Source organism: Procambarus clarkii, chromosome 40 (assembly GCF_040958095.1).
Source record: "Procambarus clarkii isolate CNS0578487 chromosome 40, FALCON_Pclarkii_2.0, whole genome shotgun sequence".
Taxonomy (NCBI): Eukaryota; Metazoa; Arthropoda; class Malacostraca; order Decapoda; family Cambaridae; genus Procambarus; species Procambarus clarkii.
Window position 1 is genome coordinate 9,529,380 of NC_091189.1, and position 16,984 is coordinate 9,546,363.

The following is a 16,984-nucleotide window of genomic DNA, read 5'->3' on the forward strand; positions in this document are numbered from 1 at the left end:
GTCTCCTCCCTCGCCCCTCCCCCAGCATCCAATCTTCTCCCTGGAAGAGGAGACTAAAGAGGAGGCTGGAAGAGGAGGCTGGATGCTGGGAGACGTCACAACACTACACACACACACACTGTAACAACACCACCACCCCTGCACAATATCAGCCGTACACAACACCACCCCATGCACAATATCAACCGTACACAACACAACCCATGCACAATATCAACCGTACACAACACAACCCATGCACAATATCAACCATACACAACACCACCCCCCATGCACAATACCAACCATACACAACACCACCCATGCACAATATCAACCATACACACCACCACCACCCATGCACAACACCAACCACACACACCACCACCACCCATGCACAACACCAACCACACACAACACCACCACCCATGCACAATACCAACCGTACACACCACCACCCATGCACAACACCAACCACACACACCACCACCACCCATGCACAACACCAACCACACACACCACCACCACCCATGCACAACACCAACCACACACAACACCACCACCCATGCACAATACCAACCGTACACACCACCACCCATGCTTGCACAAGACCAGAGAGCAACACCATAATAGAAGACGAGCAGCCTGGCGCTGGAGATGACCCAACGCGCCAGCAGACAGGTTTGACCCAAGGTTCACCCCGAGGCTCCTCCTCCTCCCCCTTACCTGTTCACGTCCCAGTGCTGGCGAGATTGTGTATGATATCAACCGGCTCAGTCGCTCCCCCCCCCCCCATCAACCCCAGAAGTCAACCACCCCCAAAAATAATGTAAAATATTACAAGTTGAGAGAAAACCAGTTGCTCTTCAAAAGACCTTTTTTTATATTAAGACTCGACTAATGATTTGAGAATGTCCTAACAATTTGTGAATTATAGAATTAATTATATAACAAGAATTATAGAATATAAAGTATTAATAAATAATAAAGATTTAATCAAACGACAAACACGAATATCAAAACTAAACGAAGACTTAAATCAAAAGAATTTGGCCAAAATAGTTTATCTTGAACGTCAACACTTTGACCGTGAGTGTTGGTGAGTGAATGATGGAGGAACTGGTGTGCATGAGTGAGAGCTGACGTTGGAGTGCAACTTGAGTGTGTGTGTGAGAGTGAAGATCTGGCTTTTTTTTGTGTGTGGTAACTTGATAATTAAGGCTGTTGCTGGCAGAGATTGAGAGCCAACACAACAACCTGGATGGTCAGACACATCCTGAGGGACCTGTTTACTTCTCTTTTGCAAGTTTCAATATGCGTGTCGGCAATATATGTCGTTTATATTGGCAGGAGGTTGAAGATCCACGGGCCTCTGATGTTCTCGCTGTGTTCCTTGACTTTCCAGGACGCCCTACGTATAGAGACCACTCTAATACACAATAGAAACCAATCTAATACACAATAGAGACCAATCTAATACACAATAGAGACCCAATCTATACACTACCAATCTAATTGCTCCATTCCAGGTTCCCAAGGCCTGGCGTATGACTATGTGGTGGTGTTGTCAGCCAATGCCACAAAAATATTTTAATTTTATTGGTTCCAATTGAGGGCTTCACCTTTAAGTACCTTTCATGCAAATATTATGTAAGATCTCGACACTGCTTCTAAGAGTACATCCTGACTATATTGAAATGGTCTCATTAATTCAGGTGTTTTACTGTGTGTATATGCGTGCAGTGCATGGTACTTGAGTACCAGAGTACCTGAGTACCAGAGTACCGAGTATCTGAGGATCGAGGTGGGATAATGCACATAATTTGAGGTGAAACACTGTTTGGAACCAATGTTAGGTTCACTGAACGACAGGCTGCCACGCACCATTATTCCAAAGGTACATTTAACGAGGTTTCCATTCTTTGAAAAGATGTGATTGTGTTTGGAAACCTGTATCCACCAGCCCAGCACAAACACAATTAATCACCACAATCACCCAACAACTCTACACACACACACACACACACACACACACACACACACACACACACACACACACACACACACACACACACACACACACACACACACACACGCACACACACCATCAGGACCACAATTCCCACCACATTCCAGAATACAAACTAAACCGTCAGAACCACAATCATCACCAGGACAACAGTGCTCACAATCATCATGACCACAATCACCACTGCCACCACCGCCACGAGTAACAACAAAGGCTCCTTGGTCATTAGAGTGATGAGGGTTGCCCGCCTGTGACACCCACCGGTGACTCGTCATTGTGGCCAGTGATCCATCAACCACCATAGCCACCTACAACCACCATAACCACCTACAACCACCATAGCCACCTACAACCACCATAGCCACCTACTACCACCATAGCCACCTACAACCACCATAGCCACCTACAACCACCATAGCCACCTACAACCACCATAGCCACCTACAACCACCATAGCCACCTACAACCACCATAGCCACCTACAACCACCATAGCCACCTACAACCACCATAGCCACCTACAACCACCATAGCCACCTACAACCACCATAGCCACCTACTACCACCATAGCCACCTACAACCACCATAGCCACCTACTACCACCATAGCCACCTACAACCACCATAGCCACCTACAACCACCATAGCCACCTACAACCACCATAACCACCTACAACCACCATAGCCACCTACAACCACCATAGCCACCTACAACCACCATCAACCACCATAACCACCTACACTAACGCATCCCTTCCTTCCATTCCATGTACAGCTAGTCTATTGTGTCCCTAACTTGACGTTTTATAACAGTATATGGCACATTCAGATCACATAAACACACACACACATGCCGCAAGCACCCATAAACACACACACACATGCACGCAAGCACCCATAAACACACACACACATGCACGCAAGCACCCATAAACACACACACATGCACGCAAACACCCATAAACACACACACATTCACGCAAACACCCATAAACACACACACACATGCATGCAAGCACCCACAAACACACACAAACACATGCACGCAAGCACCCATAAACACACACACATGCACGCAAGCACCCATAAACACACACACATGCACGCAAGCACCCATAAACACACACACACATGCACGCAAGCACCCATAAACACACACACATGCACGCAAGCACCCATAAACACACACACATGCACGCAAGCACCCATAAACACACACACATGCACGCAAGCACCCATAAACACACACACATGCACGCAAGCACCCATAAACACACACACATGCACGCAAGCACCCATAAACACACACACATGCACGCAAGCACCCATAAACACACACAAACAGAATACAAAGGAGGAGTCCCATGGTTGAATCAGGGATGTAAAGTGGCAAAGCAACTAAGTTAAGGGGCAAACAGGAATAACAGAAGACCAAAGAACTGAGGAAAATACCAGAAGGCGAGGAATGAGTACCTCAGGGTGTGAAGAGAGGCAAAGAGACAGTACGAAAACGACTTACCAAAGCTAGCTAAGTCCCAACCAAAATTGCTAAACAGCCACATAAGGAGGAAAACAATAATGGCGGACCAGGTAATGAAACTGAGGATAGAGGCAGTCAGGTTCACCACAAATGACAAGAAGTTGTATGAGGAACTCAATAAGAGATTCCAGGAGGTCTTTACAGTAGAGTAAGGAGAAGTCCCAGAGTTCTCCACAACAGAGCAAGAAAAAGTTCCTTAACTAAGAGAAGGAATGTCTAACTAGGCGCCACTGGCGGAGTTTGAGATTACCTGTGGGGAGATATGGAAGCATTTTGCTTGAATTGGATGTGGCAAAGCCTGTTGACCCAGAGGAATCTCATCATGGAGGCCGAGAGGGGGGGCAGAAACAGCTATATTTCTCACATACAACACTGCCGCAACAACACTCTTTAGTTCACCCACAAGAATCTTAACGACACGCCAGCCGCTGCCTCTTCTGCCAGCCCCAAGCCTATTTCCCAGTGATCAATCTCTGCCCAGACCTACAGCCACACTCCCAGTGACCAATCTCTGCCCAGACCTATAGCCACACTCCCAGTGACCAATCTCTGCCCAGACCTACAGCCACACTCCCAGTGACCAATCTCTGCCCAGACCTACAGCCACACTCCCAGTGACCAATCTCTGCCCAGATCTACAGCCACACTCCCAGTGACCAATCTCTGCCCAGACCTACAGCCACACTCCCAGTGACCAATCTCTGCCCAGATCTACAGCCACACTCCCAGTGACCAATCTCTGCCCAGATCTACAGCCACACTCCCAGTGACCAATCTCTGCCCAGACCTACAGCCACACTCCCAGTGACCAATCTCTGCCCAGACCTACAGCCACACTCCCAGTGACCAATCTCTGCCCAGATCTACAGCCACACTCCCAGTGACCAATCTCTGCCCAGATCTACAGCCACACTCCCAGTGACCAATCTCTGCCCAGATCTACAGCCACACTCCCAGTGACCAATCTCTGCCCAGATCTACAGCCACACTCCCAGTGACCAATCTCTGCCCAGACCTACAGCCACACTCCCAGTGACCAATCTCTGCCCAGACCTACAGCCACACTCCCAGTGACCAATCTCTGCCCAGACCTACAGCCACACTCCCAGTGACCAATCTCTGCCCAGATCTACAGCCACACTCCCAGTGACCAATCTCTGCCCAGATCTACAGCCACACTCCCAGTGACCAATCTCTGCCCAGACCTACAGCCACACTCCCAGTGACCAATCTCTGCCCAGACCTACAGCCACACTCCCAGTGACCAATCTCTGCCCAGACCTACAGCCACACTCCCAGTGACCAATCTCTGCCCAGACCTACAGCCACACTCCCAGTGACCAATCTCTGCCCAGACCTACAGCCACACTCCCAGTGACCAATCTCTGCCCAGACCTACAGCCACACTCCCAGTGACCAATCTCTGCCCAGACCTAGTCAAGGGACGCATTAATCACATCTTACGTAGTCCTACAACCAAAATTTCCAACTTAGTCCTTCACCATTTTACAAACTGTTTACCATTTCCTGTTTAACCAAATAATTATGGTTTCATCCTGGTAATTGTTCAAGTACTATTCTCTCTCTCTCTCTCTCTCTCTCTCTCTCTCTCTCTCTCTCTCTCTCTCTCTCTCTCTCTCTCTCTCTCTCTCTCTCTCTCTCTCTCTCTCTCTCTCTCTCACACACACACACACGCACATACTCTTCAATTGCCTCTCATTTCTTTACTCAACACCAGCAGTAATACAATATACTGTATTTCCAACACTTCCTCTCGTCAACAGGCTTCCTGCGTCTTACACTTTCTAAAGATTTCTCTGTTGTTGTTGATTTAGATTCAGCTACTCGGAACAAAAAGTTCCAGGAGGCCTGGTCGAGGACCGGGCCTCGGGGACACTAAGCCCCGAGGCATCTCAAGGTAGCTATGGTGACTTTGGACACGTAGTGGACTTACCTGGCACAGGAGCGGGGCTGTGAGATTTTTCTTGCTAAACTTTTATATTCCACCTCCCTATACCTCTTCCACCTCTCACGTTCCCCCAACCTTGCAACCTCCTCGCCTCCCTGTCACTCCTCCACTTCCCTACCACTCCTCCACTTCCTTGTCACTCCCCCACTTCCTTGTCACTCCCCCACTTCCCTACCACTCCCCCACTTCCTTGTCACTGCCCCACCTTCTTTTCCTGCCTCGCGCCACTGCTTCCCACACTCACTCCATAAATTATTCCCCACAAATTTATGGCCTGGATCAGGCGGTGTAATTGTTCCTGCTTCCTCAGGCAGGAGGAGCTGGTGCCTCCTGTGCTCCCTCCGCCTTAGACACTCCCTCTTAATGTGCCTCGTCTTCCAACTACCATCAACCTATCCAACTATTTTTCATCTTTGTCTCTACTTAAATTTTCTTTTACACAAATTGTTTTCCACAACCTTTGTTGAAGAGTCAAAGGCCATACATCTGGTCAAGTCTTTCTATCTATTATTAATAAAAATTTACTCGGGAATAGGTTTTTTTTTCCTCCTCAACCACTTGGGCTAGAAGGTAGAGCGACAGTTTCGCTTCATGCAGGTCGGCGTTCAATCCCCGACCATCCACAAGTGGTTGGGCACCATTCCTTCCCCCCGTCCCAACCCAAATCCTTATCCTGACTTCTTCCCAGTGCTATATAGTCGTAATGGCTTAGGCGATTTTCCCTGATAATTCCCCCATTCCTCCGATTACCAGGAACCAAATGAACTTTACAAATGTCCACACATTCAACAATTCCGTTTTACTCCATACCGTTCATTGTTGTTGTTTTCTAACACCCCTACTGAGATAGTCCATAACTGATACGTTAACTAGGCCTACTTCCCAGTTGTTACTCTATTAATTAAGCTTACCTCCCAGTAGCTGCTATAATAACTAAGCCTACCTCCCTGTAGCTGCCATAGCTAGGCCTACCTCTCCATCCAGCGCCAACAACCCGGATCTCTCTGTCTTTCAGAAGCTCTGGGGTGATTTATTCCTTGGGTGCAGCCAAGTGATGAACCCCCACTCAGCCAGCCCTCCAGTCCTCTCCCTCATGTCGCTACCTCGTTATGTATGCTACAAATAACTACTGTTTATCGTTCTACCAGTAATATGGTAATTTATTATATAACGGTTCGTAACTAGAGCTTCGTCCGATGAGGTACAAGGCACTTTACATGTGGCACGAAGCACCCTTAAGTAACGGTGTCGTATGTAAAGTTACCACACACACACACATCTGTTGTTCTTGTGGAGAACAAGAAGCAGCGTGAAGCACACGCTGCTTCTTAACCAGTTAGTTATTATTATTATTATTATTATTATTATTATTATTATTATTATTATTATTATTATTATTATTTACATCTTTATTGACAAAATCAATTACAATTTTGCCTAATCTGAGGATTTCGATTAGGGCTTATTAAAGTGAGGATAATGCTGGTATTATTATTTGTATTTGTAGTACGTGGGTGAAGCATTTATAAAGTTGGGGTTCGAACTAAATTCGTCAGTGACGCACTTGTTCCGGAAGTGTTCGAACGTCATCAGTTGTGAGTCGTGTGTAAACCGTTTTTTCATTCATAAACAGGGTTTTTCATTTTCATTCATAGGTGCATGTAATCACTTTTTGGTCTTTGTTTGAAGGACGGGCTGAACATTTATAGCGTTGTGGTTCGAACAAAAGTCATAACCGAAGTACTGCCCGAGAAGTATTCGAATGTCATCAGTTGTGAGTCGTGTGTGAAACATTCTCTATTCATAAACAAGGGTTTGGCGGGTGCATGGAATGGACTTGGTCTTTGTTTATGTTGGCGGGCTGTGTGAGGCGGGGCACGTGAGGCGGGGCACGTGAGGCGGGGCACGTGAGGCGGAGCACGTGAGGCGGGGCACGCTGAGTCCATACTATCAACATCAAAGTCGTAACACTTAAACACACTCCCTTTGCACATAAGGGGCATAACTGGCCGACCTCTTACGGCGTTCAAAAGAGAACTTTATAAAACACCTTTAAAGGTTATCTGATCAACCAGGCTGTGATTCACACGTTAGGTTGCAAGCAACTGGATCTAACAGCCTGGTTGACCAGACCACCAACCAGGAGGGTGAGGGGACCTACCATCAGGCAGGTGAGGGAAGGGGGGGTGATACCTCCCCCCCCCCCACCGACTACTCTTCTTCCGATTCAAATGGTAATAATAATAATAATAGTTTTATACTGCTACAAAATAAGACATTTTAATAAATACAAATATTAATATATAAATAAAAAAGTAGCACAAATCATGCTTAAACAGTGAACTGAGTCTGTTTGTGTCTGCTTAGGGTGCAAAAATAAACATATTTCACGCAGAACGAGAAGCCAAGTAATACTAAACCTGAGAACCAAAAGCTTTAAACTGACTCGATAGCAGCCGATACAGAACACTTTGGGCCCACCCCGCCCTTACTACTACTCCTTGCTGCTGCCCCCCACATCGCTCTCCTCCTTCTCCTCCTCCTCCTCCTCCTCCTCCTCCTTCTCCTCCTCCTCCTCCTCCTCCTCCTCCTCCTCCTCCTCCTCCTCCTCCTCCTCCTCTGAAGAGAGCCAGATCATCGCTTCCTCTTCTTTCTCCATTTTCCTTCCTCCTTCCTCTCCCCGCTTTCCTGACCCTCTCCACCGGCTCCAGGCCTTCCTAAACCACCAGAGTAAATCTACGGGAGTGGCACCAACCATTCTCCGGGGAACCAACATGTCTCTGGCTCGCATTTTGCCGGAAACTCAGCAAATTAGTTCTAATACTCTTACCCTTTACTGCTATGTTATTTACTTATTAGTCCTACAAATATTTATTAAGCCTTAACAACACTACAGCTGTGGGAATGATAGACATTATAACATAGGCTGTATAGCCAGAGGGATGAACACATATTTACATCTAAGTAATAATGTACAAGTGTGATGAATTCTAGAAGAAAGTATGAGTATGAGATAGATTTCTGGAATGGAATTATTAGGGGAAAGCACCAAGCCATTACGACTATATAGCACTTGGAAGGGATCAGGATAAGGATTTGGGATGGGACGGGGGGTGGAAGGGATGCAAGCAGCTATATATATTACAATATTGCAACAAAATGTCTAAGACAAAAATCAGCTTACCTGGGTACCCGAATGTAGTCAAAATAGAGCCTTGAGACGGGCTCTGGTTGGTTGCCTCGCCTCTGACGAGCCGGGCTGCGGACCAATCCGCAGCCGCAGGTAACAGGCTCCTCGTGCATCTGCTGTCTTCCATACATGTCGGGTCCACCAAGCTCCTCGATCACTCTCCCTCTCTCTCTCTATATATATATATATTTATTTTTATTTTTTCTGTTCACATTTTCTTGATAGTTTCTAAAATTTTCAGTGCACTTTGAAATTAATACTACACATAACTTGCCTTTATCTTCATTTTTTTGTAAATAATTATATAATTAAAAATAACAAGTATCCCTGTAAAAGAAATATATATTTAATTTAATATATATTAGTACAAAATAAACATTTGTTTAAATAGCATGAAGATCTACGTATAGATGATGAGTTTCAATGATTTTAGGTGTGAATAGAAATAGCCCCTAGAAGTGTCACGCGGTAATTTACACTGGTTGATGGTTGATTGGTTGATGGTTGATGGTTGACTAATATCTTTTTTGTACTGTATTGCAGTGTATTGTATTATTGTTGATGGATTCAGCGTCACGCGGCCGAGCTCCCGCTAAGGAAGTGTCCCCCACTCCAACTGTCAGCCACTATCAGGAACGAACAATACTCGCGCCTAATACCTTTATCCCAAACTCTCAAACTTGTCAATAACACCCATTTCGCACCTACCTTTCCCTTGACCACCCACACCCCCCCTAACACCCCTTACATTGGAGCTGACAGTCCCTATCCCCTCCCTAACTCCCCTCCCACGCCCCTACCCCTTCCCTCCACCCCCAAACACCAATCCCCCCCCCCCCACATATCCAAACCTCAACCATGACAAATCTCCTGCAATACCAGGCCGATCCGCGGCAAAGGTGGAGCAAGCTCCTAGCACTTCGCCATGTTTCAAAAATCAGTTTAATATCGAGGATCCCACATGGGGATCGTATCAGATATTAAGCTGATAAGCACAGATATCTCCTCCCCTTCGTGCCCCTCTGGTAATCCCCCACCTCACATGCCCTCTCTACAGCCTCTTTCCTGGTGTACACGTCCACCAACTTGTGACAGCCCTTTCACTTCATGGGCTGGTCACAGCTGGAAGATAACTCACAGCTCGGGTTTGTGTTGGTGAGAGCAGCGGGCGCTACACAGCCCGGGGGGTAAAAGATCACGTGGTAGGGAGACTCAGACAAGTACTTGTGACCAACATTTTTCCCGTTACAGAAATGTTTCGAGCTTTATTAACTAAATATCCTGCACTTTATAAAAAAAACTTTAAACATTAAGGTTGTTCTAAAAAAAATTCTAATAAAATTAGCTCTCTAATAATAATAAATTTAAAGATAAAATCCACAGGAGCCGTGATGAGGGTTCGAATCTATGCTCGGAGGTGTTCCCAGATGCACGCTCTAGTCAGCCATTAGTCTAGTGACTAGAGCGTACATCTTGGCAGCACCCAGAGCCTAGGTTCGAACCCTCATCACGGCTCCTGTGGGGTTTCTCATTGATACACCAAGATAATGTGATTTCTCTGTGTAACTAAATTTAAAAACACGTTTCCCTGCCCAACCACTTGGTCTGGACGGTAGAGCGACGGTCCCACTTCATGCAGGTCGGCGTTCAATCCCCCGACCGTCCAAGTGGTTGGGCACCATTCCTTTCCCTCGTCCCATCCCAAATCCTTATCCTGATCCCTTCCAAGTGCTATATAGTCGCAATGGCACTTCGCACAGTCGCGCTTCCCCCCCTGATAATTCCCTTCCCTTCCACTGATAAACACTGATAGAATGATAGTGATAAACACTTCCACTGATAAACACTGATAGAATGATAGTGATAAACACTTCCACTGATAGACTTCCCTAAACATCCTCCCACTCTACAATCCCCCATCCCACACCTCCACTAAAAAGTTTCATAAACACATACTCATTATTAAACTTGAAAAATATCTTCCCACTTCCTGCAGGCGGCGTCATGCGGGTTGAGAACTCGTAAGCTATAACTAATCCACCACCTGTGTGATAGATCGTACAAGGGCGATATCACCTATTTAACTAACCATAGGAGTTAAATAGGTGATATCTAATTAAGATAGCTGCCTAAGTCGTCGATTTACCTGCCGAAATTGCCAGTTTTAACTGAGGGATACTGCAGTGTACACCACAACCCTGGCGGTTACCTTGCGATGATTTCGGGGCTCAATGTGCCCGCGGCCCGGTCCTCGACCAGGCCTCCTGGTTGCTGGACTGCTCAACCAGGCTGTTGGACGCGGCTGCTCGCAGCCTGACGTATGAATCACAACCTGGTTGATCAGGTACTCTTTATCCAGTGGTGTATACTGTATTTGATTGTTGCCTAATTTATTGTGCATCCCATACTCATCCTGTGAGCAGTAGTTTACTGTGCACCCCATACTCATCCTGTGAGCGGTAGTTTACTGTGCACCCCATACTCATCCTGTGAGCGGTAGTTTACTGTGCACCCCATACTCATCCTGTGAGCGGTAGTTTACTGTGCACCCCATACTCATCCTGTGAGCAGTAGTTTATTGTGCACCCCATACTCATCCTGTGAGCGGTAGTTTATTGTGCACCCCATACTCATCCTGTGAGCAGTAGTTTATTGTGCACCCCATACTCATCCTGTGAGCGGTAGCGCAAAAGCATTACAGAGAGCACAAAAGGTCTTTATCAGACCTCATCTTAGATTATTACATAAACAATTTCCTCTATCCTTCACACCTTATAGTTATAATGTCAGCTAGTTACAGAGATAATGTCAGCTAGTTACAGAGATAATGTCAGCTAGTTACAGAGATAATGCCAGCTAGTTACAGAGATAATGTCAGCTAGTTACAGAGATAATGTCAGCTAGTTACAGAGAAAGTGCTATTTCAAGAGTTGTGTAAAATCCTGGTTTGTGCCTCGGAGAGGCTACGGGATCCAGTAAGTTCAGTAGAACTTCGGTTTCAACTCTTTTTACCCTGTCGTAGCTCAGTCGATTAAGGCAGTGTCTGTAATGCTCCCGGACGCAGGTTCGAACCCTCGTCACGGCCCTTGTGGATTTGTTCATGGTTAGGTAAACTCTGTTAGACAAGGCCTGTTAGGTAGGTCTTTTTTCCTTGACCCCTTACACTGTTAGGCAAGTAAGGTGTTGAGGAAGCTAACTGCTTACTATTAAATAAGCAGTTAGGTAAGGACTGTTAGGTAGGTCTGTGTTCCTCGGACGTCTTACCTACAATCTTAGGTAGGACAATTGAGGGAACCTGTTACAAGCCAACGGTTTCCTATCCCCCGTCGAGGCCACCACTGGAGATTTTGGCCCCCTCGGGTAAATTCAGGTAAGCTCTGTTAGGTAAATATTGATAGGTAGGAGGGTCAATGGTCCACGGACCGCTCCCTCTACGGTAATTAACCACTTTTCCGCTGAGCCTTTCCGGTCCCCGCATGTGTGTGTGTGTGTCTCCTGATGTTCAGTAGTACCCGAGGCTTTCCCCTCATACCTGGCTCTCTACCTGTGACACGTACACCTGGTTCTCTACCTGCGTCACTCTCACACCTGGCTCTGTACCTACGACACTCTCACACCTGACTCTGTACCTGAGACACTCTCACCTGGCTCTGTACCTGCGTCACTCTCACACCTGGCTCTGTACCTGCATCACTCACACACCTGGCTCTGTACCTGCGTCACTCTCACACCTGGCTCTATCTGCCTCACTCACACACCTGGCTCTGTACCTGCAACACACACATACACACATACTCTGTACCTGCGACACTCTCACACCTGGCTCTGTACCTGCGACACTCTCACACCTGGCTCTGTACCTGCGACACTCTCACACCTGGCTCTGTACCTGCGACACTCACACCTGGCTCTGTACCTGCGACACTCTCACACCTGGCTCTGTACCTGCGACACTCTCACACCTATCTGAGGGGACTCTCCCTCACACCTGGCTGTAAATCAGGACCACATAAACACCACCTGTAAACACGTTTACAGAACACAACTGACGGTAGGATCATAAATTTTGTCTTCAGAAACACAAGTAGAACTTAAGGGTAAGTCTCTGATAGAACTCTACTCTACAACTACTCTACTTGGGAAGCCGGTCGGCCGAGTGGACAGCACACTGGACTTGTGATCCTGTGGTCCTGGATCCCAGGCGCCGGCGAGAAACAATGGGCAAAGTTTCTTTCACGCTATGCCCCTGTTACCTAGCAGTAAAATAGGTACCTGGGTGTTAGTCAGCTGTCACGGGCTGCTTCCTGGGGGTGAAGGCCTGGTCGAGGACCGGGCCGCGGGGACACTAAAGCCCCGAAATCATCTCAAGATAACCTCAAGATAACCAAGATACACGTGGCTGTAGTCTGCCAGCCGTTCACGGGATAACTTGAGCATAGTTAACGAGCTCACAAGCCTGCCATAATTAACGTTGATATGATATAATGTGGGGAGGTATACGCACCTGAGGGTGTTTAAGGTTAATTAGCACTGACCTGTGTGAGCGATATACACACACTAGCGCTGAGAATATGAGCGATATACCTCTCGGGTATTATGGGGTTTTGTAGTGCAGTGGTCTGCGTCCTTAAGTCACACTCAAGGATGGCGAACTCGACCCCCCCCCCCCCGGGCGGGAGAGAAATGGATGGGCATGTTTCCTCTCACCTGCTTCTTCTCTTCCATCAAACAATATATATGTTTACTATATAGGAATCCCGGAGTTAGTCAACTGTTGTGGATTGCATCGTGAGGAAGGTCAGTAGTTGCCCTTAGTCCTGAAACTCCCTCAATATATATAAAAATAACACTACTAACACACAAGAGCTGAGTGACACTTATATAAGTCCATACGCACTATGATACTTTATATAAGTCCATGCGCGCTACGACACCTTCCCATGAGCACTACGACACCTTCCCATGAGCACTACGACACCTTCCCATGAGCACTACGACACCTTCCCATGAGCACTACGACACCTTCCCATGAGCACTACGAGACCTTCCCATGAGCACTACGACACCTTCCCATGAGCACTACGAGACCTTCCCATGAGCACTACGACACCTTCCCATGAGCACTACGACACCTTCCCATGAGCACTACGACACCTTCCCATGAGCACTACGACACCTTCCCATGAGCGCTACGACACCTTCCCATGAGCGCTACGACACCTTCCCATGAGCGCTACGAGACCTTCCCACCTTCGACACTTTTAACACACCCCAGTAGTCCTGTTGTCACCTGACCACACACACTAGTACCGACACCTGGACACACACATTTATCGAGCGACAACTGAACACACACACTACCACACTGCAGGCAACAGGAACAGGAAGCGTAACAGGAAATCACATGTATAGGGGGAAAGTATCCCTACACACCGGCAGAGGACGCTCTCGATATTTACACTTTGCTTCAACCCTTGTCTCTACATTACTCCGACCGGCGAGGGAGCCGGTCGGCCGAGCGGACAGCACACTGGACTTGTGATCCTGTGGTCCTAGGTTCGATCTCAGGCGCCGGCGAGAAACAATGGGCAGAGTTTCTTTCACCCTATGCCCCTGTTACCTAGCAGTAAAATAGGTACCTGGGTGTTAGTCACCTGTCACGGGTTGCTTCCTGGGGGTGGAGGCCTGGTCGAGGACCGGGCCGCGGGGACACTAAAGCCCCGAAATCATCTCAAGATAACCTCCAGATATAATAATCTGTCTCTGGAATACATTCCCCTAATTTTGTGCTTTGAGATGTATTTTTATAATATAATTATATTCTTTGTATAGAAAATATGGTTAAAAGAGGACGCTCTTATACAGGAATATGATGTTTCATATTTAAAATGAAAATTTTAATGATGTTTTCAAATGAATGTTTCTATTCGGTACAGCTGAAAATTAAATTTATATACAGTATAAAGTAGTTATATACAGTATAGCACAATATGACTCTTTATGACAACTTTTGTCAAGACAACTAGACGTGTGTTGCCCACGTAACTATAATGTTACCAGAACATATATTACCAGCATCACCATCATTAGTATCACCACTATTATTGTCACTGTCATCCTCATTTGTGTTTGAGACACTTCACAATCACTCAAAGAGATTCGCTGTAATAAGATCACTCGTGTGAGACCTTAATCACTGGTATGTCCCATGATGTGGTGAAGGCGACGCAGACGCAGACGTGTGCTGGCAGACTCCGACACGCCCACAGACAGACAGACAATGCAGACACCCACGCGCGTGGGTGCAGGGACCGACACTGTCCTCCCTACTGTAAACACGCACTCCAGCATGAGGCTGTTGCCATCGTCCTCTCACACTTCAGTCACACTGCCGAACCTGTTATACACACTCCACCCACGCCAGTCACACTTCCAAGCATGCGCTCGCGTCACTAGCGTGCGTTCCCTGGCTCCGCCGACATAGACGATGGTTGCCGTAGTTAGTGTGAAGGTCCTGTGGCATAATGACCGAGGTGGCAACCGCGCGTCCACATGGTCATACTGTCTGGAGACCCCGCCTACATGACCACACGTGCACTCACACGCGCACACACACACACGCGCGGTCTCGCGTACACACATGTCCCACACACACACACCCGCCCCGGCCCTCCACCCCAGCAACACTAGTATCACCTATTCCCCATCCAACGGGACTCTCCTACAGGTATTTGTAGAGTCGAGCGTAAGCTCCTAACCCCGCCTCCCGAAGATTTCTGGGTTTCCATGCAACAGTTTCGTTCCCACGCACCCTTTTGTATGATATTTACATTTAACGTTGTGTATTGAGTTAGCTTCACCTACTCCTAAGCCCCTGAGTCTTTCCATGTTTTGACAAATGTAACACAGAATAAGTTCTGGCATCACTGTGACTCATCTGTGTCTCTAACCTTTATGTGTCCTCTCCTTCCATTCCTACAATTGAACATTGATTCTTTGTCTACTACTTCCCATAGGATTACTTCTTCTAATGAAGTAATTTCGGTACATATTCCGGAAGGCCTCTGGTCCGCTAAGAATGCCATGAAGCTTGAGAATGCCATCTCAAGGAAGCTGTGGTGTGTATTCTTACATATGTCCTGATATAAGAATGGGAAAGACTAGCGGTACGAGGATGACGTTTTCAATTATTATTATTATTTTAGTGTGATTAAACATGGCTTGTGACGTCCCGTCAGTTGGATAAATATATAATTGCTTCCCAAAAGGCTACAACAACGGCCGAGTTGCCCACGAAATGATGCTTCGTCAGGAGAACATAATAAACATTGTTTATTTTGTTTATAATATAGTATAATATAGTATAATAGTAAATATATCGCTACGAAAGGTTCTTGAAGCACTGGAGCTCAGGCGTGTCAGGGAAGATATTGATAACTTGTCACAGGAAAATGGCGGTGAAATGGAACAAGTAAAATAACATAGCAAGTTATACTTGTGGGTCGAAGACCACACTCGCTTACAGAGGAGAACGTGAGGATAAATTATATTATAATACAAGAATTTGAAATTGGGAGTATGAACATTTGTCTATTTATAAATACTGTACAAATGTATGCACTGGACCCGCCACCAGTCCAGCGTGGCTCCCTGCTCACCTGAAGGTCAATAACCGCACTAAGGGCATAAGGACACTTACCTGTATATATTGATTGAATTGAAATTGAAATAAGTTTATTGAGGTAAAATACACACAAAGGGATTGAGGTAGTTCAAGCTATTCTCACCCCGTTCAGTACATCGTGTTAATATATACATATACACACATCACAAAAAAATTTACATATTACCAAACATTCTGAGAGATAAACATCTAGATTTCCTCCTTTACCAATATATTGATCGTTAAGTTGCTTCCCCTCAACTCTCTCTCACTCTCTCCTAACCTTTTTTTCCCCCCTAACTAGATTCCCTATTCAATTTCCGACGTCAATTCCTCTCCTACCATACTCATAATTTTCTATTCTTATAGACTTCCCTTCACAACACACGCATTTTCCTTCCCCATTACCCTAACCTCCCCTCCCCCAAATCATTACTTACCCCCCTCCCCATCATTTCTTATCCCCCTCCCTCCCCTATTATTCTCACGCAACACAAGCATCAGACAATGAATATACCAATTACCCAACAAAGAATTTTTTTCTTGAATATTGTTGGACCGCTTTCAATTCCCTCAGAAGAAAAACGTTCCTTCATTCCGAGAAGAAACAAATGT

The 16,984-nt window shown here is 46.4% G+C and overlaps 1 protein-coding gene and 1 non-coding gene across 3 annotated transcripts in view; both read right to left on the minus strand.

Annotated features, from left to right (window-relative positions):
• The window catches only part of LOC123758108 (uro-adherence factor A-like), a 364,530-nt gene that overhangs the window by 215,151 nt on the left and 132,395 nt on the right, over positions 1-16,984 (minus strand). Inside the window, exon 2 of one of the 2 annotated variants that reach the window (XM_069338665.1) lies at positions 8,701-9,033. The exons of the other annotated variant lie outside the window; for it this stretch is intronic. Within the exon in view, the coding sequence (XP_069194766.1) occupies positions 8,701-8,837 (137 nt within the window). The 5' untranslated portion in view covers positions 8,838-9,033. The remainder of the gene's footprint in view (positions 1-8,700; positions 9,034-16,984) is intronic. 2 annotated transcript variants of the gene reach the window in all.
• On the minus strand, positions 9,553-9,736 carry LOC123748425 (U2 spliceosomal RNA). Its single transcript, XR_006771771.1, has one exon. It is a non-coding gene; the product is annotated as a U2 spliceosomal RNA (small nuclear RNA).